This window comes from Microcaecilia unicolor, chromosome 5 (assembly GCF_901765095.1).
Source record: "Microcaecilia unicolor chromosome 5, aMicUni1.1, whole genome shotgun sequence".
Lineage (NCBI taxonomy): Eukaryota > Metazoa > Chordata > Amphibia > Gymnophiona > Siphonopidae > Microcaecilia > Microcaecilia unicolor.
Window position 1 is genome coordinate 356,406,208 of NC_044035.1, and position 27,789 is coordinate 356,433,996.

The 27,789-nt window shown below is 43.9% G+C and overlaps 1 protein-coding gene and 1 long non-coding RNA gene across 2 annotated transcripts in view; both read left to right on the top strand.

The window, feature by feature from the left end:
- The window catches only part of LOC115470956, a 16,165-nt gene extending 1,209 nt beyond the window's left edge, over positions 1–14,956 (top strand). Inside the window, exon 3 of the long non-coding RNA XR_003942263.1 lies at positions 14,946–14,956. This is a non-coding gene — a long non-coding RNA (uncharacterized LOC115470956). The remainder of the gene's footprint in view (positions 1–14,945) is intronic.
- CDH15 (cadherin 15) overlaps positions 1–27,789 on the top strand; it is a 110,177-nt gene that overhangs the window by 50,796 nt on the left and 31,592 nt on the right. The window contains exons 5-7 of the mRNA XM_030204603.1: positions 15,870–16,030; positions 16,544–16,672; positions 22,372–22,557. Coding sequence (XP_030060463.1) covers positions 15,870–16,030; positions 16,544–16,672; positions 22,372–22,557 — 476 coding nt within the window. The remainder of the gene's footprint in view (positions 1–15,869; positions 16,031–16,543; positions 16,673–22,371; positions 22,558–27,789) is intronic.

Sequence of the window (27,789 nt, forward strand, 5' to 3'; positions counted from 1 at the left end):
GAGCCATACATGTGCCCATTAAAGTCAAGATTCAGTAGTAACATATGAGGTGACAGCAGATAAAGACCTGTACGGTCCATCCAGCCTGCCCAACAAGATAAACTCATTGTATGTGATACTTTATATGTATACCTGTCCTGGATTTGTCCTTGCCATTTTCAGGGCACAGACCCTAGAAGTCTGCCCAGCACTGGCTTTGCTTCCCAATTACCAGTGTTGCCACCCAATCTCCACTAAGCTTCTGTGGATCCATTCCTTCTAAACATAGTAACATAGTAAATGATGGCAGAAAAAGACCTGCATGGTCCATCCAGTCTGCCCAACAAGACAAACTCATATGTGCTACTTTTTGTGTATACCTTACCTTGATTTGTACCTGTCCTTTTCAGGGCACAGAACGTGTAAGTCTGCCCAGCACTATCCCCGCCTCCCAACCACCAGCCCCGCCTCCCACCACTGGCTCTGGCACAGACTGTATAAGTCTGCCCAGCACTATCCCCCGCCTCCCACCACCGGCTCTGGCACAGACCGTATAAGTCTGCCCAGCACTATCCCCTCCTCCCAACCACCGGCTCTGGCACAGACCGTATAAGTCTGCCCAGCACTATCCTCGTCTCCCACCACCAGCTGGCTCTGCCACCCAATCTCGGCTAAGCTCCTTAGGATCCATTCCTTCTGAATAGGATTCCTTTATGTTTATCCCACGCGTGTTTGAATTCTGTTACAGGATTCCTTTGTGTTTATCCCACGCGTGTTTGAATTCTATTACCCTTTTCATCTCCACAACGACACATCATCAGTAGAGGCATTCAGTCATAATCCCACAGATGGTAGCTTCGCCCCATTGGGATAGTAACCCTTTTCATCTCCACCACCTCCCGTTGGAGCGCATTCCAAGTATCTACCACCCTTTCTGTGAAAAAAATACTTCCTGACATTTTAGTGAGTGAGAACTAAATTCACTTCTGCTCACTGCCATTCTCCATCTCAACTAGTGTAAAAGTGCTTGCACCATTCTCTACAGCACCATCTGTAGGAGTGGCTTGGGACTGCAGGAACTTTGAGCTCCCCTGAACACAGCACTCCTTTGCTTCTCAACCCATTCTTCAGGAACCGTCTGGCCGGCTTTTCAGGATATCGCAACGAATATGCATGAGATATGTTAGTATGCACTTCCTCCACTGCATGCAAATCTTTCACGCATATTCATCATGGACAGCTTGAAAACCTGATTGGCCAGGCGGTCCTCGAGGAATGGGTTGAGAACCACTGCTCAACAGCGCCTCCTACTGAAAGAGGTTAGGACGGAAGACACCAAGAGCTCATCCCCTGCCAGCAGTCCTTCACCTTCCCCTAATAAGGTGTCTTACAACCTTTTCAAGTCCAATCTTTCATTAATAAAATGGCTGTGTGATGCCCTGGCCTCCATGAGCACTCATTGTAGACACGGAAAAGACTCGTATTGGAAAACAAAAACAAGGTATCAATGAAAGTTTCACCCTTCTCCTCCGAGTCGTAATACAGAGAAAAGTGTTTTCTTTTGTTTTTATGAGGACACATTGCCCCAGCTCCTCACCTTCATTCATTCATTTCAGTATTTACATACTGCTGAGCCTGAGACCTAAGTGGTTTACAGTTTCACTTTACCAGTACTGAGTCTGTCCCTGTAGGGCTCACAGTCTATGTAGTACTGTTGTATCTGGGGCAACAGAGGGTTGGGTGACTTGCCCAGGGTCACACGGAGCTGTGGAGGGTCAGCAGTGGGAACTGAACCCAGTTCCCCAAGTCTACAACCTATACTAACCATTAGGCCACTCCTCTACACCTGCTCCTGAGTGTTCAGGGTTTCCTCCCTACTACTACTACTACTTGACATTTCTAAAGCGTTACTAGGGTTACGCAGCGCTGTACAATTTAACATAAAAGGACAGTCCCTGCTCAAAGGAGCTTACAATCTAAAGGACAAATGTACAGTTAGTCAAATAGGGGCAGTCTAGATTTCCTGAAAGGTATAAAGGTTAGGTGCCAAAAGCAACATTGAAGAGGTGGGCTTTGTGCAAGGATTTGAAGATGGGTAGGGAGGGGTCCTGGCGTAAGGGCTCAGGAAGTTGATTCCAAGCATAGGGTGAGGCGAGGCAGAATGAGTGGAGCCTGGAGTTGGCGGTGGTGGAGAAGGGTACTGAGAGGAGGGATTTGTCCTGTGAGCGGAGGTTACGGGCGGGAACGTAAGGGGAAATGAGGGTAGAGAGGTAATGAGGGGCTGCAGATTGAGTACATTTGTAGGTAAGAAGGAGAAGCTTGAACTGTATGCGGTATTTGATTGGAAGCCAGTGAAGTGACCTGAGAAGAGGGGTGATATGAGTATATCGGTTCAGGCGGAATATAAGACGTGCAGCAGAGTTCTGAATAGATTGAAGAGGGGATAGATGGCTAAGTGGGAGGCCAGTAAGGAGTAGGTGCAGTAGTCAAGGCGAGAGTAATGGAGGAGCGTGGACGAGAGTACGGGTGGTGTGCTCAGAGTCTGTCCCTGTTGGGCTCACAGTCTATGTAATACTGTTGTATCTGGGGCAACAGAGGTTGGGTGACTTGCCCAGAGTCACACGGAGCTGTGGAGGGTCAGCAGTGGGAACTGAACCCAGTTCCCTAAGTCTACAATCCATACTAACCCATTAGGCCACTCCTCTACACCTGCTCCTGAGTATTCAGGGTTTCCTCCCTCTGTCTCACCCCCACAGTTCCTCCCTGCAGACTGCCTGGATATATAAACAGAGTAGAAGGTAAGGTCCATGCAGTGTAGACAGTCAACTCAAGTTCCCTTGTTTGCTGCTGGAGGTGATGCTTGTGTTTGCCAGAGAGTTCTGCCACTACTGCACCCAACCAGGGGCATAGCTAGCATGGGGCCATGGGGGCATGGGCCCCTGTAGATTTGGCCCTGGACCCCCTTACCAAGACCCTCGACTCCCCCCCTTCCCACCGCCAACCCTCCCCCACCGCCGTCACGTACCTTTGCTGGCGGGGGACCCCAACCCCCGCCAGCCGAAGTCCTCTTCTCGGCCGCGCAGCGTTGCTTGCTGAATGATCTGATCAAGTTTCTGTATGTGCGTCTCCAATAGTAGCAACATTCCGTGTAGAATCTCCAATAGTATCTATTTTATTTTTGTTACATTTGTACCCTGCGCTTTCCCACTCATGGCAGGCTCAATGCGGCTTACATGGGGCAATGGAGGGTTAAGTGACTTGCCCAGAGTCAGAAGAGGAGCTGCCTGTGCTTGAAGTGGGAATCGAACTCAGTACCTCAGTTCTCCAGGACCAAAGTCCACCACCCTAACCACTAGGCCACTCCTCCACTGTTGCTACTATTTGAGATTCTACATGGAATGTTGCTATTCCACTAGCAACATTCCATGTAGAAGTCGGCCCTTGCAGATCACCAATGTGGCCGCGCAGGCTTCTACATGGAATGTTGCTAGTGGAATAGCAACATTCCATGTAGAATCTCCAATAGTAGCAACATTCCATGTAGAATCTCCAATAGTATCTATTTTATTTTTGTTACATTTGTACCCAGCGCTTTCCCCACTCATGGCAGGCTCAATGCGGCTTACATGGGGCAATGGAGGGTTAAGTGACTTGCCCAGAGTCCACAAGGAGCTGCCTGTGCCTGAAGTGGGAACCGAAATCAGTTCCTCAGGACCAAAGTCCACCTCTCTAACCACTAGGCCACTCCTCCACTGTTGCTACTAGCAACATTCCATGTAGAAGTCGGCCCTTGCAGATCACCAATGTGGCTGCGCAGGCTTCTGCTTTCTGTGAGTCTGACGTGACATCAGACTCACAGAAACAGAAGCCTGCGCAGCCTTCTACATGGAATGTTGCTATTGGAATAGCAACATTCCATGTAGAATCTCCAATAGTAGCAACATTCCATGTAGAATCTCCAATAGTATCTATTTTATTTTTGTTACATTTGTACCCAGTGCTTTCCCACTCATGGCAGGCTCAATGAGGCTTACATGGGGCAATGGAGGGTTAAGTGACTTGCCCAGAGTCACAAGGAGCTGCCTGTGCCTGAAGTGGGAATTGAACTCAGTTCCCCAGGACCAAAGTCCACCACCCTAACCTAGGCCACTCCTCCACTGTTGCTACTATTTGAGATTCTACATGGAATGTTGCTATTCCACTAGCAACATTCCATGTAGAAGTCAGCCCTTGCAGATCACCAATGTGGCTGCGCAGGCTTCTGCTTCTGTGAGTCTGACGTCCTGCACGTATGTGCAGGATGTCAGACTCACAGAAACAGAAGCCTGCGCAGCCTTCTACATGGAATGTTGCTAGTGGAATAGCTCTTCACATATCCAAAGATGAGAACTATGAGGATGCCCACAGTCTACTTGCCGGAAATACATTTGCCTTAATGATTGCAAAACTCAGCCATACATGTATCTTGTTTCAATACCTTCATAAGTTGACTCATTTTTTTGGGGAACCCTCGGACGATACCACTAAAAGGCAATATCATACATTTCTGCCTAGTGGCTCAGCATCTCTTCATAGGGTCTTCCCTCCATAAACTATAAGTGCTGTTTTTTAATGCTGTGACAAACAAACTCAAAAAGTGCCAAAATAATATACGTGTTATAAATAAATAGAGAACTCTTAAAAAAATTATCTTGAGTTCTAGTCCATGTCTCGCTGGTGTGATCCACTTAGGCTTCCCCTAAATTGCGCCCGACGCCGCGGGTTTCAAAACTTGCATCAGGGACTCGGGTTAAAGACCCCCTTAGATTCACAGCGATATACAAGCATAGACATCCGAAAACACTGCACTCGAATGTTCTTAAAAGGCGCTATTTAAAGGCTGTAGTACGATGTCGCATCCTAGTGACGTCTCTGTAAAAGAAGTAAGAGCAAAAATCTGGCGCTAGTTAATATATTCACTTCATTGCCCTTACCAAAATAGTTTCTGAAAGAAGAGATAACTGCATTCTGAAAATATATATGTATGTTTTTTTCTTTGTTCATATATAAATTCCAACTACAGGTACATGATGGTAATGTCTCCATATTATAAATAAATGGAGTGAAAAGGAAAAAGGGAAAAAATGGATAATGGATTAAATCATAGAATTCCATTCTACCGATTCATTCAATCCATGAGGATTAGTTGTATGTAGCTTATGTATCCACCATTGTTCTCTCCTAATCAGGGTTGTAGTACGATCCTGTCCTCCTCAGAATCTAAGGACAGGATCGTACTACAACCCTGATTAGGAGAGAACAATGGTGGATACATAAGCTACATACAACTAATCCTCATGGATTGAATGAATCGGTAGAATGGAATTCTATGATTTAATCCATTATCCATTTTTTCCCTTTTTCCTTTTCACTCCATTTATTTATAATATGGAGACATTACCATCATGTACCTGTAGTTGGAATTTATATATGAACAAAGAAAAAAACATACATATATATTTTCAGAATGCAGTTATCTCTTCTTTCAGAAACTATTTTGGTAAGGGCAATGAAGTGAATATATTAACTAGCGCCAGATTTTTGCTCTTACTTCTTTTACAGAGACGTCACTAGGATGCGACATCGTACTACAGCCTTTAAATAGCGCCTTTTAAGAACATTCGAGTGCAGTGTTTTCGGATGTCTATGCTTGTATATCGCTGTGAATCTAAGGGGGTCTTTAACCCGAGTCCCTGATGCAAGTTTTGAAACCCGCGGCGTCGGGCGCAATTTAGGGGAAGCCTAAGTGGATCACACCAGCGAGACATGGACTAGAACTCAAGATAAGTTTTTTAAGAGTTCTTTATTTATTTATAACACGTATATTATTTTGGCACTTTTTGAGTTTGTTTGTCACAGCATTAAAAAACAGCACTTATAGTTTATGGAGGGAAGACCCTATGAAGAGATGCTGAGCCACTAGGCAGAAATGTATGATATTGCCTTTTAGTGGTATCGTCCGAGGGTTCCCCAAAAAATGAGTCAACTTATGAAGGTATTGAAACAAGATACATGTATGGCTGAGTTTTGCAATCATTAAGGCAAATGTATTTCCGGCAAGTAGACTGTGGGCATCCTCATAGTTCTCATCTTTGGATATGTGAAGAGCATTAAAGTTACCAAAGAGTTTTGTGTATAAGGGAGATTTAAGTGGTTTCAGGCTAGTGGAATAGCAACATTCCATGTAGAATCTCCAACAGTAGCAACATTCCATGTAGAATCTCCAATAGTATCTATTTTATTTTTGTTACATTTGTACCCTGCGCTTTCCCACTCATGGCAGGCTCAATGCGGCTTACATGGGGCAATGGAGGGTTAAGTGACTTGCCCAGAGTCACAAGGAACTGTGGAGGGTCAGCCTCTTGCTGCTACCGTGAGTGCAGATCTGGTTCTGAACATCAGGCAGTGGTGATTTTTCTGTGGTGACAGCCCGACAACGTGCCTTGCCACACTGTTTGGGAAACACTGCCCTACAGCACCTCCTCCTGGGAGAGGCTAGTACTGCAGGGGATGTGAATTCTCCCACACTTAGGAGGAAATTGTATAAGTGGGCACATCTGTTTAGGCACACCAGTACCAGGGGGGGGGGGGGGGTCAGAGCCTGTTCTAAAATGGTATTTGAGCACCCAGAACCGTTATAGAAATAGTAGTGTAACCTATTACTGGGTGCCTGAAATCTAAGCAGCCATAGACCTGGTGTACCTGGTGTGGCTACATGTAGCAACATTGCGTATAACTAACAGTATTGTGTGAATTATATGGGTAAGTGGTAGCCCCACCCACACCCCATGCATGCTCCGCCCCTGTGTACACCCCTTTGCACTGTCACTATGCCACTTAGGTGTACCCTCCCCTCACAGAGTAGCACGTAGGGTGAATACTGACATCGCCTTCAAAATCTGCACCCTGGTTCACAAAATCATCTACGGAGAAGCCCCGAGTTACATGACAGACTTGATCGACTTTACCAATTAGAAATACATCCGAATCAACACGATCTTATCTAAATCTGCACTATCCAAACTGCAAAGGACTTAAATACAAAACAACTTACGCGTCCAGTTTTTCCTACATAAGCACACAACTGTGGAACGCATTACCAAAAGCCTTGAAAACTACGTACGACCACCTAAACTTCCGGAAATCACTAAAAACCAACCTGTTTAAAAAGGCGCATACCCTACCAATCCAACTTAAATGCCTAATCTCTGCAACACAACCAAACTAAAGCACGTAATGGACATAACACAACTCTTCCGTTCTCCGATTCCCTAATGTGGCTGTGCCACATGAACTTGATCTTACCACAACATCACCCGGTATTTGTTCACACCGGAGCCTGCAAAGACCTCTCCAGTACTATGTAAGCCACATTGAGCCTACAAATAGGTGGGAAAATGTGGGATACAAATGTAACAAATAAATAAATATTGTGTGTGCGAACAGACATCAGTGTCAGTAATTCTGCATATAATGCAACGCACCTCAATTACAGAATTCCTTCTAGTGTTCCTGCACTATCCTTGGAGGTATCTGACACTTCTGAAGCTCTGAACACACTTATAGGTATCTCTTTCCCACAGAGCAACACAGAGAGGGTTCAAAGCACATCGATGTACAAGACTGACCTACGTTGTCTTGTACATCCTGCCCATTCTGCCTCGCATCACCTTACGCATGGAATAAACTTCCTGAGCCCCTACACCAAGCCCCCTCCTTACCCATCTTCAAATCATTGCTCAAAGCCCACCTCTTCAATATTGCTTTCGGCACCTAACCTTTATACCTTTCATGTAATCAAGAATGCCCCAAATTGACTACCCCTACTTGACTGACTCTACATTTGTCCATTAGATTGTAAGCTCTTTGAGCAGGGATTGTCCTTAAAATTGTACAGCGCTGCGTAACCCTGGCAGCGCTTTAGAACTGTTAAGTAGTAGTAGTAGTTGTGAATTAAAGATCTGGTCCATTTTTGAAGGCTCTTGGCGCTTCTGTGTTTTGACCTCTTCTCCACAGCCCTTGCGTCCTGCTCAGCAGTGATCTTTCTGGTGAGTCAACAGTTTCTTCTGTGCGTTTTTCCAGCTTAAGGCCTTTGCTGTGGACCTTGAGGGGATTACCCTAGAAGATCCCACGGATCTGGAGATTGTGGTGGTGGATCAAAATGACAATCGGCCTGTGTTCAGCAAGAGTATCTTCACTGGCCATGTGTTGGAAGGGTCAGTTCCAGGTGAGATGGAAAGGCAGAGACTGGTAGACCCACCACGTCAGAGCAGTAGATAAACGTCACTAGCGTGTGGCTTTTAATAGAAAGATATTATTTGTTCACATATCGCCTGCCTCTCTCGTACAGTCCTAAGTGAGGTGCAATATGTTTCAAGCACATTCTTTTAAACATGATTTTGGTAATTATTGAGCAGATAAGGACGAATGTGTTGACAGAAAGCGATTCAAGGCATGTTTAAAAGCCACTTAACTTGGCATTTGGTTATTTCCCTAGATAAAGAGGTTGTGTAAAATTTACAAACGCTGCATAAGGGTGAAATTAGGTGCAGAGACTAATAACGTATCTTTTACCTGCAGGAAAGTTAGGCAGGGCTGTGTCAGAGGTGACGAAAGCAAAACTTGCAGGGAAAAAGTTCCTGTAGAAAAAGGGGTGATTTTAACATTTATTTATACTTAGCTCACACCTTTTTCAGTAGTAGCTCAAGATGAGTTATATTCAGGTACTCTGGATATTTCTCTGTCCCAAGAGGGCTCACAATCTAACCACTAGGCCACTCCTCCATCCCGAAGAATCTTGTTACTCTTTGGGGTTCTACATGGAATGTTGCTACACTTTGAAATTCTACATGGAATCTTGTTATTCTTTAGAATTCTAGAATCTTTATTTATTTATTTATTTAGTAGTAGCTTAAGTTGAGTTACATTCAGGTACTCTGGATATTTCTCTGTCCCAGTAGGCTCACAATCTAAGTTTGTACCTCAGGCAATGGAGGGTTAAGTGACTTGCCCAAGATCACAAGGACCAGCAGTGGGATTTGAATGGGCCACCTTGTGATTGCAAGACGGGTGCTCTAACCACTAGGCTACTCCTCCACTAGCAACATTCCATCTAGAATCTCAAATAGTAGCAACCACTAGGCTACTCTTCCACTCCTTGGGATTCCGGAATCTTGCTATTCTTTGGGGTTCTACATGGAATGTTGCTACACTTTGAAATTCTGCATGGAATCTTGTTATTCTTTAGAATTCTAGAATCTTTATTTATTTATTTAGATTTTGCTCACACCTTTTTCAGTAGTAGCTCAAGGTGAGTTACATTCAGGTACTCTGGATATTTCTCTGTCCCAGGAGGGCTCACAATCTAAGTTTGTACCTGAGGCAATGGAGGGTTACGTGACTTGCCCAAGATCACAAGGAGCCTCAGTGGGATTTGAACTGGCCACCTCTGGATTGCAAGACTGGTGCTCTAACCACTAGGCCACTCCTCCACTAAAATGGTTTATTTCTTAATATTCTACCCTAAGGCCAAGGTGGATTCTAAAATGTAATATTCATAACAAAGCACTAGACATGTCCTTTCCCTTTCAGAACCAGCGCAATGTCCTTTCAGAGCCAGGACAGAGTATCCTCAGACTGTGCAGCTCACCACATCTAGAAACAAAAAAGGGTGTACCAAAGCTATAACTCAAAAGCAATCCACAGATATCACTATGAAACACTAACATATAAATAATGAAAAAAGGAAGGAAAAGCCTCAAAGACGTTCAGACCCTACTGGGTTTTACAGAGCGGTAGCGATCTAAACAGATCATTGCTTCATCATCGGCAAAAACCTCCGGCAACAAATTATCAAGTGCATGAACAGTGCTCAAAAAGAATTCTTTATCAATTTTTATAAGTTTTATAAAACCACTTATTTTATAGCGTTTCATAGAAATATCTGTGGATTGCTTTTGAGTTACAACTCACCACATAGCTTTGAAAGCTGCCCCATGTGCGACTTTTCTACTCTCAGCCTGAAGCTCCCCAGAAACCTCCTTCAGAGCAGACAGTGCTGCTGTAGTGTTTCCTGCCTAGGACACATGGAGCAGGTGCAACACAGTGGCTGTAAAGGGAGGGAAATGGGACTTGATATACCACCTTTCTGAGGTTTTTGCAACTACATTCAAAGCAGTTTACATATATTCAGGTACTATTTTGTACCAGGGCGAATGGAGGGTTAAGTGACTTGCCCAGAGTCACAAGGAGCTGCAGTGGGAATTGAACTCAGTTCCCCAGAATCAGAGTCCGCTGCACTAACCACTAGGCTAGCTCCTCCACTAGCAAAATTCCATGTTAGAATCTTCACAAATAGTAGCAACATTCGCCATATAGAATTATCAAATAGTAAGGCCCAACAGAATCTTCTAATAGGTTAGCAACTTTCCATCTAGGAATCTCAATATTTTAGAGTTGAGCAACATTCCATGTAGAATCTCAGAATAGGGATCCGGGAAATGGACTTTGATTTCTTACCCACCTTTCTGACTTCCTTCCCGGTATTATTGCAACTACATTCACAACGCAAGTATTAACATCTATTCAGGTACTTATTTGTACCAGGCGGCAGTGGAGGGTTTAAGTGACTTGCCCAGAGATCACCAGGAGCTGCACTGGCGAATTGAACTCAGTTCACCCAAGGATCAAAGGTCCGACTGCACTAACCACTAGGCTACATCCATCCACTCCCGGACAGTGCAGCTTAGGATTGAAGCTGAAAAACGAGACACTCAAAAAGAAATCTTGTTGTTCCCTGATTTCCTCCCACCGCTTTCCTATGGGCTGTCCCTCCCTTACTGGGTGCTGAGGACTTGGTGATACTTTACATTCTGGAAGTTCTCAGATGTGAAAATATAAAAAAAACAACTGAGTCTGTCTCTGTGCATTACAAACCAAACATAATCTTTCCAGCTGCTGCCCTGTTGCTGTTGAGGCTTCTACAAGGCACATGTTTGGGGGGTATAGTCTCCTTGAAGGTAACTCTGCAAGTCCCAAGGGAGTCACTAATGGAGTTTCCAAACCAATAAACGAGTATTGGGAGAGATCCAGCACTTCAGGACTCAAAGTACAGTTGCTCTCTTGAAAAAAAAAAAAAAACTCTCACAACCTACAAGTGGCATTTCAAACAGCAAAGGAATGTATCCAAGTCAGTCAGTCACAGTTAGCAGTTCATTCTTCCTCAACTCCAACTCAGTTCATAAACGGCTCTTTACCTTCCAGAATTATTAAGCAGAACACTCAGGCCATGGTGGCCAAACTGTCTGGGCATTTGACCTCGTTGCTTTCTAAAGGAAAACTGCTTCCATGTCCCAGTCCCCATTTCCCAGCCTTCCACAAGGGAATCTGAAACTCTACCTCTTTATCCACTCTGCTTTCTCCAAAATCTTCGTCTTGGTTTCTTTGAGAATAGCAGCTCGGTGAGGACTTAGGGTCCCAGCTGGAAACCCCACCTTCCTCAGGTGGATCTCCACCACCCCAAGAGCTCCTTGTGTCTCTACATAGGACAAGGGCCACCAAACTCACCCCCGCTGGTTCTATAATCACAGAACGTCAGGGCGCTGCTTCTGCTGTCAGCATCAGACAGAGACTAGAACTGAGGACAGACTATCAAGTTCCGTCTCTCTGTAATCCCTTCAGAAATCTCATTCTCCACATTCCTCATCTCTTTTTCTAACAGAGGAAAAATGCCAATGGGTCCCTTCCAACACAAAAGTACCTGAAAAATGCTCTGCTAATTTCCTGCTTACACAGCTGCACCCTATAGAAAATACCAGTGCCCTAAGTTGGGAGCAGTACTTTTTCGTAACACATAGAAACATGACGGCAGATAAAGGCCATATGACCCATCCAGTCTGCCCATCCTCTGTAACCCCTAATTCTTCCTGTTCCTAAGCGATCCCACATGCTTATCCCATGCCTTTTAAAATTCTGGAACAGTCCTCGACTCCACCACCTCCACCGGGAGGCCATTCCACGCCTCCACCACCCTTTTCTGTGAAATAATACTTCCTTAGGTAACTCCTACGCCTGTTCCCTCTTAACTTTGTCATATGCCCCCTCATTCCAGAGCTCTCCTTCATTTGGAAAAGGCTCTCTTCCTGTACATAAATGCCCTTGAGATATTTAAACGTTTCTATCGTGTCTCCTCTCTCCCTCCTCTCTTCCAGTGTATACATGTTGAGGTACCTAAACCTGTACCTGTAATTTTTGCATTCAAGACTGCTTACTAATTTCGTAGCCACCCTCTGGACCGACTCCATCCTGTTTATATCTTTCCGTAGGTGCGGTCTCCAGAACTGCACGCAGTACTCCAAATGGGGCCTCACTAGAGACTTATGCAACGGCACTATCACCTCCTTTACGCACCCAAGCATCCTTCTGGCTTTGACCGTCGCTTTTTCTACCTGTTTGGAAGCTTTAAGGTCATCAGACACAATCACCCCCAAGTCCCGCTCTTCCTTCCTACACTGAAGCACTTCACCCCCTATACTGTATCATTTCCTCGGAGTTTTGTGACCCAAGTGCATGACCCTGCATTTTTTGGGATTAAACCTTAGTTGCCAAATATTAGTCCATTCCTCTAGCTTCGTTAAGTCCTTCCTCATGTCATTCACACCCTCCAGGGTGTCCACCCTGTTGCAGAGTTTAGTATCATCCGCAAAGAGACAAACCTTACCAGATAGCCCTTCTGCAATATCGCTCACAAAGACGTTAAAAAGAGCCGGCCCTAGGACCGATCCCTGTGGTACTCCACTGACGACATCCTTTTCTTCAGAGCAAAATCCATTTACCACTGTCTCCTACCATTCAACCAATTTTTTACCCAATCAGTTACTCTAGGTCCCGCACTGAGGGCACTCAATTTATTTATCAGTTGCCTGTGCAGAACCGTGTCAAAGGCTTTGATGAAATCCAAGTATACCACATCAAGCGCACCTTCCACATCTAACTGTTTGGTCACCCAGTCGAAGAAGATAGTCAGATTCTTCTGACACGACCTGCCACTAGTGAAGCCATGCTGCCTCGGGTCCCGCATTCCATGTAGTTCAAGAAATTTCACAATCCTCCTCTTTAGAAGCGTTTCCATTAGCTTACTCACCACCGAGGTCAGACTGATCACAGATCAGTGATTCCCCTTGCACTGCCGCAGATCTCATATTGAGACTACAAGGCTTCACCAAAGCAACCCCCCTTCTGTACAATTTGCATTGGCTGCCAATAAAAGATAGACTATCATTCAAGCTATGTACCTTCATTCACAAAATTTTGTATGGTTCAGCCCCAATATACATGAACATCATTGAATTACCCTCACAAAATGCCTCTTAATCATCTAGAGAATATCTTATCCTACATTTCCCGAATTGTAAGAAAGTAACCTACAAACAATCCATACTGCTAACTTTTCATATCAAGGCACTAAAATTTAGAACTCTTTACCTAAAACCATCAAATGCACCGATGATTATTTGTTATTCCGAAGTCTATTTATTTATTTATTTATTGCATTTGTATCCCACATTTTCCCATCTGTTTGCAGGCTCAATGTGGCTTACATAGTGACCGTGATGATGATCACCAATTCTGGTGTAAGAGATACATTGTGACATTATAGAAGATTTATGAATGATAGACACATCAGGGAATAAGGAGGAAGGGTTGAGGTGTGACCAGATCGAGAATTAGTTTCGTCGTGTTGCAGGATCGAGGCATTTAGGTTGGGTCGTTAGGGTATGCCTTTTTGAATAAATTAGTTTTTAGTGATTTCCGAAAGTTTGATAGGTCGTGGGTTGTTTTCAAGGCTTTTGGTAGTGTGTTCCATAGTTGCATGCTTATAAAGGAAAAGCTGGATGCATACATTGATTTATATTTGAGTCCTTTGCAGCTTGGGTGATGGAGGTTGAGGTATGTGCATGCAGATCTTGTAGTGTTTCTGCTTGTAGGTCAATGAGGTCAGTCATGTACCCCGGGGCCTTGCCATAGATGATTTTATGCACTAGTGTGCAGATTTTGAAGACAATACATTCTTTGATCGGGAGTCAATGTAGTTTTTCGCGTAGAGGTTTGATGCTTTCGTATCTTGTTTTTCCAAAAATAAGTCTGGCTGCAGTGTTTTGAGCGGTTTGGCGTTTCTTATGATTTGTTCTTTTCATCCCGCATAGATTGCATTACAATAGTCTAGGTGGCTTAGAGGCTCATTTTCAAAGCACTTAGCCTCCCAAAGTTCCATAGAAACCTATGGAACTTAGCCTCCCAAAGTGCTTTGAAAATATGCCTCTTAGAGTCATTGATTGTACCAGGTTGCAGAATGTTGCCCTCGGGAAGAAAGGTTTTATTGGTTTGAGTTTCCACATTGATTGGAACATTTTCTTTGTTGTAGTTTTCGATTGGGTTTCTAGCGTGAGGTTTCGGTCGATGGTAACTCCAAGAATTTTTAGGTTATCAGAAACATGGAGGGTGTAGTCTGGGGTGTTAATATTGTTGGGTTTGTTCATGTTGTATTGGGATGTGAGGATGAGACAGTGTGTTTTCTCTGCGTTTAGTTTTAGTTGGAATGTATCCGCCCATGAATTCATGATTTGCAGGCTGAGTTTGGTTTCGTTGGTGAGTCTATTGGGTCGTGTTTGAAGGGGATGCATTTCATGACATCATCTGCGTTTATGTAGGAGTTATGTCCTTGTTTGGATAGGGATGTGGCTAGTGGGGTCATCATTAGGTTGAATAGGATCGGTGATAGTGGTGATCCTTGGGGTACACCGCAGTCTGTATTCCATGGTGATGATATGTTCGAATTTGATTTAACTTGATAAATTGGTGGTTAGGAAGCCCTTGATCCAGCTGAGTACACTTCCACCAATCCCAAAGTAGTCTAAAATGTTTAATAGTATTTTATGGTTAACCATATCGAACGCGCTTTACATGTCGAATTGTAGGAGAAGTAAGCTTTTGCCTGCTGCAATTTCTTGTTTGAATTTTGTTAGGAGGGTAATTAGTACTGTTTCAGTGCTATGATTAGAGCGAAATCCAGATTGTGATTCGTGTAGTATTGAGAATTTGTTTAAGTAGTCGGTAAGTTGTTTGGATACCATGCTTTCCATCAGTTTGACTACCAGTGGGATAGATGCTACCGACCGGTAGTTGGTGATTTCGTTTAATTTTTTCTTTGTATCTTTCAGTATAGGGGTAAGTAGGATGTTACCGTTTTCCTTGGGGAAGAGTCCGTGTTGGAGCAGATAGTTTAGGTGAGATGGGAGATCTAATATGAAGTGTTGAGGGGCGGATTTTATTATGTAAAATTATTAGGTAAAATTTATTGAAAATTCACTTCTGCAGTCTAGCCTTTAAGAAAATAAGCTTCTTTTCAAATAAACTCATGGCATTAATTTTTACCTCATTCCACCTCTCAATACTCCTGTCTATCCCAGATAATCCTAGCCCTTCCCTTTTTCCTCCATATTTCAGTTATCTAGCTTGAATCACTAAGTATTTCATTACATCTGCTCCTAACTCAAGTTTTACTGGTCTAACATAATATGATGTATTTTACTTTCTGTTAATATATTTTGAACATGTTCATTCTTTTCTGATTGCTATGTAAACCACATTGAACCTGAGTTCTACTCAGGCTAATGCGGGATAGAAATGTCATAAATAAATAATTTGCCTCTATGTAGATGTTGGGCAGGGTCAGTGCAAGAGCACCGGGAGGCTCTGGCAGGGGTTCTAATACTCCTGCCCCAGGAACGTTGGGTTCTTTCCACCCTCACCCCACAGTTGGTCACAGTGTTTCTCTTTCCTTTTGGCCCCAGGCACTTCGGTGATGAAGGTGGAGGCCACCGATGCCGATGAGCCTGAGTCTGACAATGCGGCACTGAAGTACTCCATTGTAACACAGGGAACACCCCAGCTCTTCAGCATCAATAGTGACACGGGGGAGATTCGGTTGGTGGAAGTAGGCCTGGATCGAGAGGTAACAGAAAATGGAGTCAAAGACTTCTAGCGTACGTGAGGACAACTGAAAAACCTTAAAAGGTAGATTGTGGGAGGAAAGAAGGTTGGGGATAGAGAGAGGAGAGAAGTTGGAATTGGTGAAAGACGAGAAAGAAATCCAGAGTACAGAGAGTGATTGTCTTCATTTCCTACTGATATGATGTAATTAAGAAATTTTAGAAAGCGGCTGACAGTAAATTATTCTAACTTTTAGCTTAAAATGATGTTTCCACAATGGGAACACCCTTCCATTTTTTTTCCTTTACTGTTGGACACACTGTTCAATAACCGAAGTTTGCTGTAAATTAGGAGGTAATCCCCCATTAATTTATAAAACGCTACAGGAAGAGGTAAACATGTGTGTGGCCTTAGCATCACAACGAGACATGTGGTCAGACAGAAAGTGGAAAGGGGGTTAATGACCTTATGCAGACATGAGATAGAACCGACATGTAAAATTCAACCCCTTCAATTATGTGCCATCTCTCTCCAGACAATCAGCACATACAACGTCACGATCCAAGTGGCCGACATGGCTGGTGATGGCCTCACAAACAATGCTATGGCAATAATATACGTTGACGACATCAATGACAATCCACCGGAGTTCACTAAAGATGAGGTAATGAATAAGCACTGCTTCAGCCCCATCCCTTTCCTGCCTCTTTTGCTGCTCCCCATCCCTTACCTTCCATGTCGCTCTCTCTTCTGTATCATGATACAAAAGTGGGGAGGGGGAGGGGAAGCACTGTGGCAATGGTTGTAGCCAAATACAAGTGCAACCACAGTGCTATGTATTAAAGTTCTCCTGGCAGGTGATCTGAATGTAACTCACTTACCAATTACCACCAAAAAGGCATGAAAGAAAACCAAGTCAGAATGGAGCCCAGAGTTCCAACTATCAAAAGAATGAGGATCATAAGTGCCCCGCATAAGAGGCTTGGGGAGGCTAAGTGCAACGCTCCACAAGAGGACCCCCCCCCACCCCCGATTCTCAGTCCATACACTGTCCTGCTGCCAGCAGCTCTTCCTCTCTCCCTCCCACTCCCCACGGCACACTGGTGCTCCTAGCTACCTTGATCTCTTCGGGTGAAGGGCACTGCCGCGATTGAAAGGAGCTACCTCAAGGCCTACTACTACTACTACTATTTAGCATTTCTATAGCGCTACAAGGCGTACGCAGCACTGCACAAACATAGAAGAAAGACAGTCCCTGCTCAAAGAGCTTACAATCTAATAGACAAAAAATAAAGTAAGCAAATCAAATCAATTAATGTGCACAGGAAGGAGGAGAGGAGGGTAGGTGGAGGCGAGTGGTTACAAGTGGTTACGAGTCAAAAGCAATATTAAAGAGGTGGTCTTTCAGTCTAGATTTAAAGGTGGCCAAGGATGGGGCAAGACGTAGGGGCTCAGGAAGTTTATTCCAGGCGTAGGGTGCAGCGAGACAGAAGGCGCGAAGTCTGGAGTTGGCAGTAGTGGAGAAGGGAACAGATAAGAAGGATTTATCCATGGAGCGGAGTGCACGGGAAGGGGTGTAGGGAAGGACGAGTGTGGAGAGATACTGGGGAGCAGCAGAGTGAATACATTTATAGGTTAGTAGAAGAAGTTTGAACAGGATGTGAAAACGGATAGGGAGCCAGTGAAGCGACTTGAGGAGAGGGGTAGTATGAGTAAAGCGACCCTGGCGGAAGACGAGACGGGCAGCAGAGGCCTCAGTCTTCCCTGTGACACGTCCTGCCTTCTCTGATGCAACTTCCTGTTCCATGTGCACAGGACGCATCACAGGGAAGACCAAGACTCGAAGGCAGCTCCTTTCAATTGCAGAAGTGCCTCTACCTGCAGCGGTCTAGGTAGTTAGCAGCACCAGTGAGCCACGTGGGGAGGGGGGAAGAAACAATGGATCTGTGGGCCAGAGGGAGGGAGAGAAAGGTGCTGCTCTACCTTTCTACCCCTGATATCTCACCTTGCATCCAAACCAAAGTTTCAGCGTGCTTGTCTGACATTGCTGCCTGGATGTCTCAACGCCACCTGAAATTAAATATGACCAAAACCGAGCTTCTCATTTTCCCCCCCAAACCCACCTCCCCGCTCCCCCCGTTTTCTATTTCTGTTGATGGCTCTCTCATTCTCCCTGTCTCCTCAGCTCGAAACCTTGGGGTCATCTTTGACTCTTCTCTCTCCTTCTCTGCTCATATCCAGCAGACCGCCAAGACCTGTCGTTTCTTTCTTTACAACATCCGTAAAATCCACCCCTTTTTTTCCGAGCACTCTACCAAAACCCTCATCCACACCCTTGTCACCTCTCGTTTAGACTACTGCAATCTGCTTCTTGCTGGCCTCCCACTTAGTCACCTCTCCCCTCTCCAGTCGGTTCAAAACTCTGCTGCCCGTCTCATCTTCCGCCAGGGTCGCTTTACTCATACTACCCCTCTCCTCAAGACCCTTCACTGGCTCCCTATCCGTTTTCGCATCCTGTTCAAACTTCGTCTACTAACCTATAAATGTACTCATTCTGCTGCTCCCCAATATCTCTCCACACTCGTCCTTCCCTACACCCCTTCCCGTGCACTCCGCTCCATGGATAAATCCTTCTTATCTGTTCCCTTCTCCACTACTGCCAACTCCAGACTTCGCGCTTTCTGTCTCGCTGCACCCTACGCCTGGAATAAACTTCCTGAGCCCCTACGTCTTGCCCCATCCTTGGCCACCTTTAAATCTAGACTGAAAGCCCACCTCTTTAACATTGCTTTTGACTCGTAACCACTTGTAACCACTCGCCTCCACCTACCCTCCTCTCTTCCTTCCCGTTCACATTAATTGATTTGATTTGCTTACTTTATTTATTTTTTGTCTATTAGATTGTAAGCTCTTTGAGCAGGGACTGTCTTTCTTCTATGTTTGTGCAGCGCTGCGTATGCCTTGTAGCGCTATAGAAATGCTAAATAGTAGTAGTAGTAGTAATAAGAAGAGATGCTGGATAGAAAGGGGGGAGGGAGAGGGATAGATGCTGGACCAGCTGGGGGGGAAGGGAGGAGAGAGAGAGACTAGGGGGTGGGGAACAAATAGGGAAAGATGCTAGATGGAAGAGAGGGGGAAACACACTGAACTATGAGGGTGTGTGTGTGTGATAAGAGAAAGGGGAGAGATAGGCAGACAGAGAAGAGATGCTGGGCATGGAGGGAGAAGGGATAGGGACTCAGAGAAGCAATGTTGAACACGGGGGGGGGGGGGAGTAGGGATAGGGACATAGGGGGAGAAATGCAGGACAGGGCAAGAGATACACAGAGGCAGATATGCACATTAACTATACAAGTCCATTTCAAGGCAAGAACTTCTTACTGAAAGGGCTTGAGATGATATTTAGTACCTCACACATAACCTGCTGCAAGAATTACACTTCTTCATCAACTGTTTGCAACTCTTTGGCTACTAGACATGACTGTGTCAGACAACGGGTCTCATGTCCTTCCCCTTCAGACTATCAACGGGTCCTCCAGCTCTCTCCTTCAGACTATCAGTGGAATGCTTTTTTATAATTCACCTATATTTCCTAGTAATTTTTATTTTATTTATTTATTTATTTATTTATTTATTTGTAGCATTTGTATCCCACATTTTCCCAACAATTTGCAGGCTCAATGTGGCTTACATTTGCCGTAATGGCGGTTGCCATTTCCGGGTAACAGAATTACAAATGGTAATGTGTTAAGTTGCATACATACATGGTAACATACATGAAACATACGTGAACAGATCATGGTATAGATATATATATATATCATGTGCATATATGTGTTAAGAAAGAATAAATTATGGTAATGCCATCCTCTGCTCATTCTATTCTGACCTAAGGAAGGCTTAACTCTTGAAAGCCTAATGAATAAATGTATTAAGTTAATCCAATGAAAAAGAATCAGCTCATTCTTTTTTGCTTTTATTTGTTAAATTTGCAAGAAAGGCTTTATGAATTCCTGGCTCTACATCTTGGTTAACCCCAGATGCTGACCTGACTGCATGCATACTCTGTTCTCACCCCCAGGAGACTAAACCATCTCACCTGTAACACCCCTGACCTGGTCGCTCCTGAATTTGGAGTCCGACCCGGTTGGAGCCTCCCAAGGGCAGTCTCTGTCGGTCCCTTACTTGCTTGGTTCTCGGTGCCTCCACCTGGGGATCACCCTCTTCTCCCCCAGGAAACCCCAAAAAATGCTAACTCAAAACAAACTGTAAGGAATAAGACTGACTGTTAGCTTGGTAGGCTTCATACATGCTTATATTCTGTGAAGTCAAATGAACACACTGAAGTCAGCAGCTCATGCAAACTCAACCAGTTTATTCCTCGGCTCTGCAACAGCAGGATCATCAGTGGCGTAGCAAAGGCGGGCGGTGGGGGCAGTCCGCCCTGGGTGCACGCTGCTGGAGGGTGCAGAGAGCAGCCGCACGCCTGTTGGCTCTGCTGGTTCCCTGCTCCCTCTGCCCCAGAACAGGTTACTTCCTGTTCCGGGGCAGAGGGAGCAGGGAGCCACTGGAGCCAACAGGTGCGCAGCTGCTCTCTGCATCCTCCAACAGCCAAGAATGCACCCGGGGAGGGGGGCTTGATACGCCGGGGAGGGGGTGTCATTGCACTGGTGGGGGCTTGATGCACTAGGGAGGGGGGTGTCATTGCGCCGGGGGGGGGTGTCGTGCTGCATCCTGGGGAAACGGGCGCTGCTGCACTCGGGGGGGGGGGGGGGGGTTGCACAGCGGCGATCCGCCCCAGGTGGCAGCCAACTTTGCTACGCCACTGAGGAACATCAATCCATTTCAACTCTCCAACATTGAATGGAAAGCTTTTAAAACTCTGAGTCCCATAGGGGAACTCCTGTTTTCTCCTCCCTTGGATATATTTACAGGTACTTTTCAGCAGGATTATGTACACTTTTTACAGACTCCTGTCCATGCCTAGCCCAGAGAATAGTGTCCCAAAGGCTGAGCTCCTCTCACAGGTCCAGATCCCCTGTGGTCTGACCTCCCTCCAAGGTGACCTTTGCTTTGGATCCACCCTGGTCTTGGGATGAGCAGGCCCTGGCTGGGTCTCTCCTCTGCCTACCCATAGCTCTCCTCATTCACAGTTGTTGCTTTGCTGAGCCACACCACACCTTTATTTATTCATTCATTCATTTAGATTTTGCTCACACCTTTTTCAGTAGTAGCTCAAGGTGAGTTACAGTCAGGTACTCTGGGTAGTTCTCACAATCTAAGTTTGTACCTGAGGCAATGGAGGAGGGTTAAGTGACTTGCCCAAGATCACAAGGAGCAGCAGTGGGATTTGAACTGGCCACCTCTGAATTGGAAGACCAGTGCTCTAACCACTAGGCCACTCCTCCACTTTACAGCCTCCTTTACAGCCAGTGGTTTACTTCTCCTATTTGCGATTCCCCTTTCCTCCTCCAGGTCAGTGGCAGGGGACCATCAGGCAACCAAAGACCCCCTAAAGGGCATAACCTTAGCTTTATCTCCTTCCAAACTCCTCCCCCTGTCACCCTGTGCATTTTATTTCATGGGCTGGGCTTCCTGCTACCCAGTGACCCCCCCCCCCCCCCCCCAGTCACTCCCCCCAGTGATTCTGTCCAGGGAACTTACTCTTCTAGTAACCCCCAACCTAACACACCTGTTAGCAAAAGAATTCCCAGTAAGGGTCTCACTTTGACATCACTGAAGCCAGCCTCAAGGGTAGGTGCCGTCTTCAAGCCATCAATCTCCCCAGTTCATGGGTGTGTCCTGGTAAGTACTTTATGGGATCCCAAACTCAATATGTAGCAAGAGCACAGTTGCAAATCTTCAGGGATTAACGACACTACAGCTTTTCATGTTCTTCACTTGTAATTTTATACCCATGATGTGAGAATTTTATTTCTCTGATTAATTATCTGTTTTCCTGCCTTGAGGTCTCTATAACTATTGTACTGGTGTTGATATAACCTTTTCTGTATCAACATCCCTTGAATAGCATTTCAGAAGCCCTTTCAAGCAAATGTTTGTCATAGGATTAAGTTTTCTAAGACCTTCTGATGTCCATCTTTTGATACCTCAAATACTTTGCAAACCTTTTACTATCCCTATCTCCTTTCTTGATCAGGTCTCCTATATATCAGAATAAAAGGTGCAATCATGCAAACCACACATACCCCCAGGGCTTATTCGTGTGAATACAGTTTATAATGCAGCAACACAGCTGCTCAACCTGGTGAAGTCACTGTATCTATTCAGTTGTCCCCGTTCCTGGAGCAGCGTTGGTGAAGCAGAAAGGTGATAATCGTTTCTCTCTTTTTTTGCCTGCAGTATTCTATGGAGGTGATGGAACACACCGTAGATGTCGACATTGGCAGGGTGAGCGTGCAGGATAAGGACCTGGTCGGTTCCTCCAACTGGTTGGCCAAATACTCGATCATCAACCAGGATCCGCAGAGAGCCTTCTCCATCCGCACCGACCTTGAGACCAACGATGGTGTCCTGTCTGTGATAAAGGTCAGGAGGGTTCTGATCATTCTGGGGATTTTGAGAGGGGTTCTTATGGAGAGTGTTAGGTATGGAGCAGGAGGAGCTATAGAGTATGAACCTTCAAATTCTATGCTAGACACGCTCTCTTGTTTTGTTGTTCCTGTTTTACCACTGTTGTGTGCTTCCACGCTGAGTGCGTACACCATAAATGTTCAGGAAAAAATCTGATGACTCTGCCATATTCTACAACCTCTTTTCGGTGACAAGGATGGGCTTCTGCTACTGTTAATGTGAAGGGGCAGCAGGAGTGCACTGTTGACACCAGCAATCAAAAGCAGGGCTATGCTTAGAATGTTGGATTATTTGTAGTAAATAATTAGCAGATTTTAGTACACACAGCTTCAGCTTTAGAAATGTTAATTTCTTTCTTCATCTCTCTCTCATTCACCCCTGAATAATTCACTGCTGAGTCACTTTAAAGTTGAAGTAACAAAACATCTGTTTACTCACAGTTTGTAGTTAGATTATAATCAGACAGGCTTATATATACATATTACTATACATTTGTATTATCAGCTCCTTCCATGTGCTTAGATGGTAATAGATGCTCACACCACCATAGATCCTCTCAGGTTAGGAGAGATCATGAGCTCCATGTGCTCCATGTGCTGCATGTGCTGCATCTGCTGTGTCTAACCCCCACAGGAAGTTGCATAGCTGTGTGACCTCTCTAAGTAATTCACATCAGAGGTCACAGAGTAATCACAGAGAAATAATAGGTGACAGGCAATGCATGCAAAATACAATTACATTCCAACAAACCCCTTCTCATGCATAACTGTCATGCAATTATTTATTCATACAAAGTCCAAACTTTATACGCAGATCCTCAAAATGTTCTCTGGGTAACGGTTTGGTCATGATGTCAGCTGTCATCTCACTGGTGTGACAATAGTGTAGACTGATGACCCCTTCTTTCGCCAACTCTCGCACGTTGTGGTATTTCGTTGCGATGTGCTTGGTGCGTGACTGAACCTTGTCATTCTGTGACAGTCGGATGCAGCTCTGATTATCTTCCATTATCTGGATTGGTCTCTTTTCAGCTATTCCAAAATCCAGCAAAAGTTTTTCAATCCACATCAGTTCTCTGCACGCTTCCGATACGGCCACATATTCAGCTTCTGTAGAAGACAAACTCACAATACTTTGTTTATGACTGGCCCATGAAATGTGTACATTTCCATACATAAACACATATCCACTTGTGGATTTATAATCAGAATGATCCCCTGCCCAATCTGAATCACAGTAACATATTAGTTTTGGATTACTATTGGCTGAAATCTTTAATTTACAATCAATGGTACCCTTTAAATACCTTACCATCCTTTTAACTGCAGTCCAATCTGATTTGGTAGGTGAGCTGACCCTTCTGCTCAAAATTCCTACTGCATTTGCTATATCAGCCCTGTATGTGGTAGCTAGATATAAAAGCTTACCTATGGCTGATCTATATTGGATGTTATCTGGTAAAGGTTCTCTTACTGTTTCATCCTTCAGAAAATCAGTGATCATGGGAGTGCTTACAACTTGGGCATCTTGCATACCTAAACTTTCAATAAGCTCATTTATTTTCTGCTTCTGGCTTAGAAGATAAGAACCATCATTTTGTTTCTCAATTTCTATACCAAGATAGTATGACACATTACCCAGTTCTTTTATCTCAACATTGAGGTTTAAACACTTTACAATGTCCTTGTACTCTTGCTCACTTTTGCTTGCAATGAGCAGATCATCAACAAAAGCTAAAATGTATGCATATTGTCCATTTGTGCACCTAGTGTACAAGCATTTATCTGCTTCACCTTGTTTAAATCCTAAATTTGTCAATATTTCATGCAATTTATCATTCCAACATTTTGCACTTTGCTTTAATCCATAAAGACCTTTGTTTAATTTACACACTAGCTGTCTTTGTTTTGTATTTATGAAACCTGTTGGTTGTTCCATGTACAAGTCTTCAGTTATTTCTCCATGAAGAAACGCTGTTTTCACATCAATGTGGTTGACTTGCATGCCTTTTGAGACTGCAATGCTCAGAAGTGTTCTGATTGTCGTGTGTTTCACTACAGGTGCAAACACTTCATCAAAATCTTCTCCATATTTTTGAAGATATCCCTTTGCCACTAATCTGGCTTTATACCTTTCCACTTTTCCTTGTGCATTCCTTTTTAACTTGAATACCCATTTGCATCCTATAGCTTTCTTGCCAGGAGGTAATTTTGTAAGAATCCAAGTATTATTTTTATCCAATGCATCAATTTCTTCTTGTGCAGCTTTATGCCATTCAGCAGCTTCTTCTGCTGGCATTTTCTCAATCTCATCCCATGTTAAGGGCTCTTGAGCTTCTGCTGACTTTGTTAAGTAAGACAGTCTTGGGGGTGGAACACCTTTGTTTTCCCTGGATGAGCGTCTGACAACAGGTTGGTCTGACCTTCCGCATCCTCTAAATCTGAGAGTCCTTCTCCAATTGATTCCCCTTCTCCAACTGTACTGTCTTCTTCAATGATCCTTTCTGTGTCTGCTTCCTCTGTCTGTTCCTCGTTAGATACAGGTGAGTTGCTTTCAGACATCTGCCTTGGTATGGCATTTATATACACTGGCATGTCTATTATGGTTCTAGTTTCATATTCTGGATGATAAGGCTCATCTGGGATAATCCAGCCTTTATCAACCCTTTTGTTTTCATCAAAATATGTAACATGTCTTATGCCAACAATGCCAGTTTTCAGATTCAAAATTCTATATCCTTTGTGTCCTGGAGCATAGCCAACTAAAATGCCCCTTTCTGTTGTGGAATCCAGCTTATGCCTTCTTTGCTTTGGTACATGAGCATATGCTGTACTTCCAAATGTTCTTATGTGTGACAGGTTTGGCTTCCTACCATGCCATGTCTCATGTGGAGTGCGCTCAGCGCCATTAGTTGGCATTCTGTTTTGTAGGTACACTGCTGTGAGAATGGCTTCCCCCCATAGTCTTTTAGGGAGATTGCTATCTGACAGCATACATCTGGTCATTTCCACAAGTGACCTAAATTTTCTCTCTGCAACAGAATTTTGCTCTGGTGTATAAGCTACTGTTGTGATATGTTGAATGCCTTCTTGTTCTAGAAATGTGCGCATGCTTTGTGAAGTGAACTCACCACCATTGTCGGTCTGAAGAACCTTTGGTTTTCTTTCAAATTTATTGCTCACCATGGCTACGTATTTCTTCAGCATGTCTGTGACTTGACTTTTCTCTTTCAGCAAATAGGCCACACAATATCTAGAGAAATCATCCAAGAATATTAGCACAAATCTGTTATTTCCCAATGATGGGATATTAAACGGTCCACATAAGTCACTGTGTATTAAGTCCAGCACTTTATTACTCCTATTTCCTGTGTATGCAGGAAATGAGGGTCTCACACCTTTTTGAGTAACACAGTCTATGCATTTCTCCATTTTACCAGCATTCTTCCTTACTTGCGCCATATGTGAGGCTTCACCTGAAATGCTCAGTTTATAAACATCATTATGCATAAAAGCTTCAGCATACACTTCATCATTTTTAGAGATTGTGCACTTACTATTTTCAAAATGAATCACAAATCCCTTCTTATCTAATGTAGATACACTAAGCATATTGCAAACTGCTTGGGGAATATACAAGACATCACTTACAGGAATTTCTTTAACTTCATTAGACACTTTGCATTTTAAGAATCCAATACCTTTTGCTTGGATCTTAGCAGTCCCTGCGTTTGCAGTTTTAAGAATACCTTCCTCTGGACACATTTCCTGAAAGAAATCCTTACAATTGGTTAAATGGCATGTGCTCCCCGAATCCAAAATCCAAGTACTTTCATTTGAATTATTATTTACCATAGTCAAAGATTTTTCTGCCATTAGAAAGCCCTTGTGTTTATCTTTGTCCTTCATACATTTCCTGGTTTGAAAATTCTTTAGTTCCATTGGCTTAGGTGAGCTAGAGGGAGTGTTTTGTGTTTCCTTACACCATTTAGATACATGTCCCTCCTTTCCACATGAGTAGCAAATCAGCTTGCCCTTGGGTGGAGTTTTCCCATAGCTCCGCCTTCCTCTGTTCTTTGCCAAGAAATTTGTTTCATTTCTCTCTGACTTGCTTTGAGAACACATCTCCTCAGAATCATTTATTATGCATTCCTGCCTTAGTTTTGATGTTGTCTGTTCAAAAGATTGCCCTTCAATGGCCTCATTTACAGACCTAAAAACATCAAACTTCTTTGATAGTGAGGTAAAAAGAAATGCTTTTTTCAATGCATCACACATGGGAATTCCAGAAAGTTCTAACTTTTGAAATGAAGACATAAGATGCATAATGTGATCATTACATTTACTTTTATCCCTTAATTTGGTTTCATTCAACTCTGCCAACCAAATTGGTTGCTGCTTTGCATATGTAGTTGCATACATAGTTCTCAGCTTACATAAAATGTCCTTTGGTGTATCTTTTCCCTCCACTAATATGGCTTGTTTCTCTGAGAGAGCTTCCAAAAGCATGCACTTCACATAATAGTTTGCATTGTCCCATTCAGCCATATTTTCAGCTGTTCTGTCTTGGTCTAAGCATATATCTAATCTTTTTGCTCGAAGGAGACATATGAATCTTAGTTCCCACTGCTGATAATTAAACTCATTTAATTTAGGCACCTTGAGAGAATAGAACAATGGTGAATTTCTTCCCTCAGCCATTTTCTTAGCCTTCTGTCTGCTGTGTGGGGGGAGAGAGAGACAGACTGAATCTTTCCTTTAAAACTTAAGAGAAAAATGTGGCCTTTTTTCTGCCTGGTAATATTTCTCTTCTTTTTCAATTCCTGGCCCTGGGCCCATAACCCTTTTGTTGGATTATTTGTAGTAAATAATTAGCAGATTTTAGTACACACAGCTTCAGCTTTAGAAATGTTAATTTCTTTCTTCATCTCTCTCTCATTCACCCCTGAATAATTCACTGCTGAGTCACTTTAAAGTTGAAGTAACAAAACATCTGTTTACTCACAGTTTGTAGTTAGATTATAATCAGACAGGCTTATATATACATATTACTATACATTTGTATTATCAGCTCCTTCCATGTGCTTAGATGGTAATGGATGCTCACACCACCATAGATCCTCTCAGGTTAGGAGAGATCATGAGCTCCATGTGCTCCATGTGCTGCATGTGCTGCATCTGCTGTGTC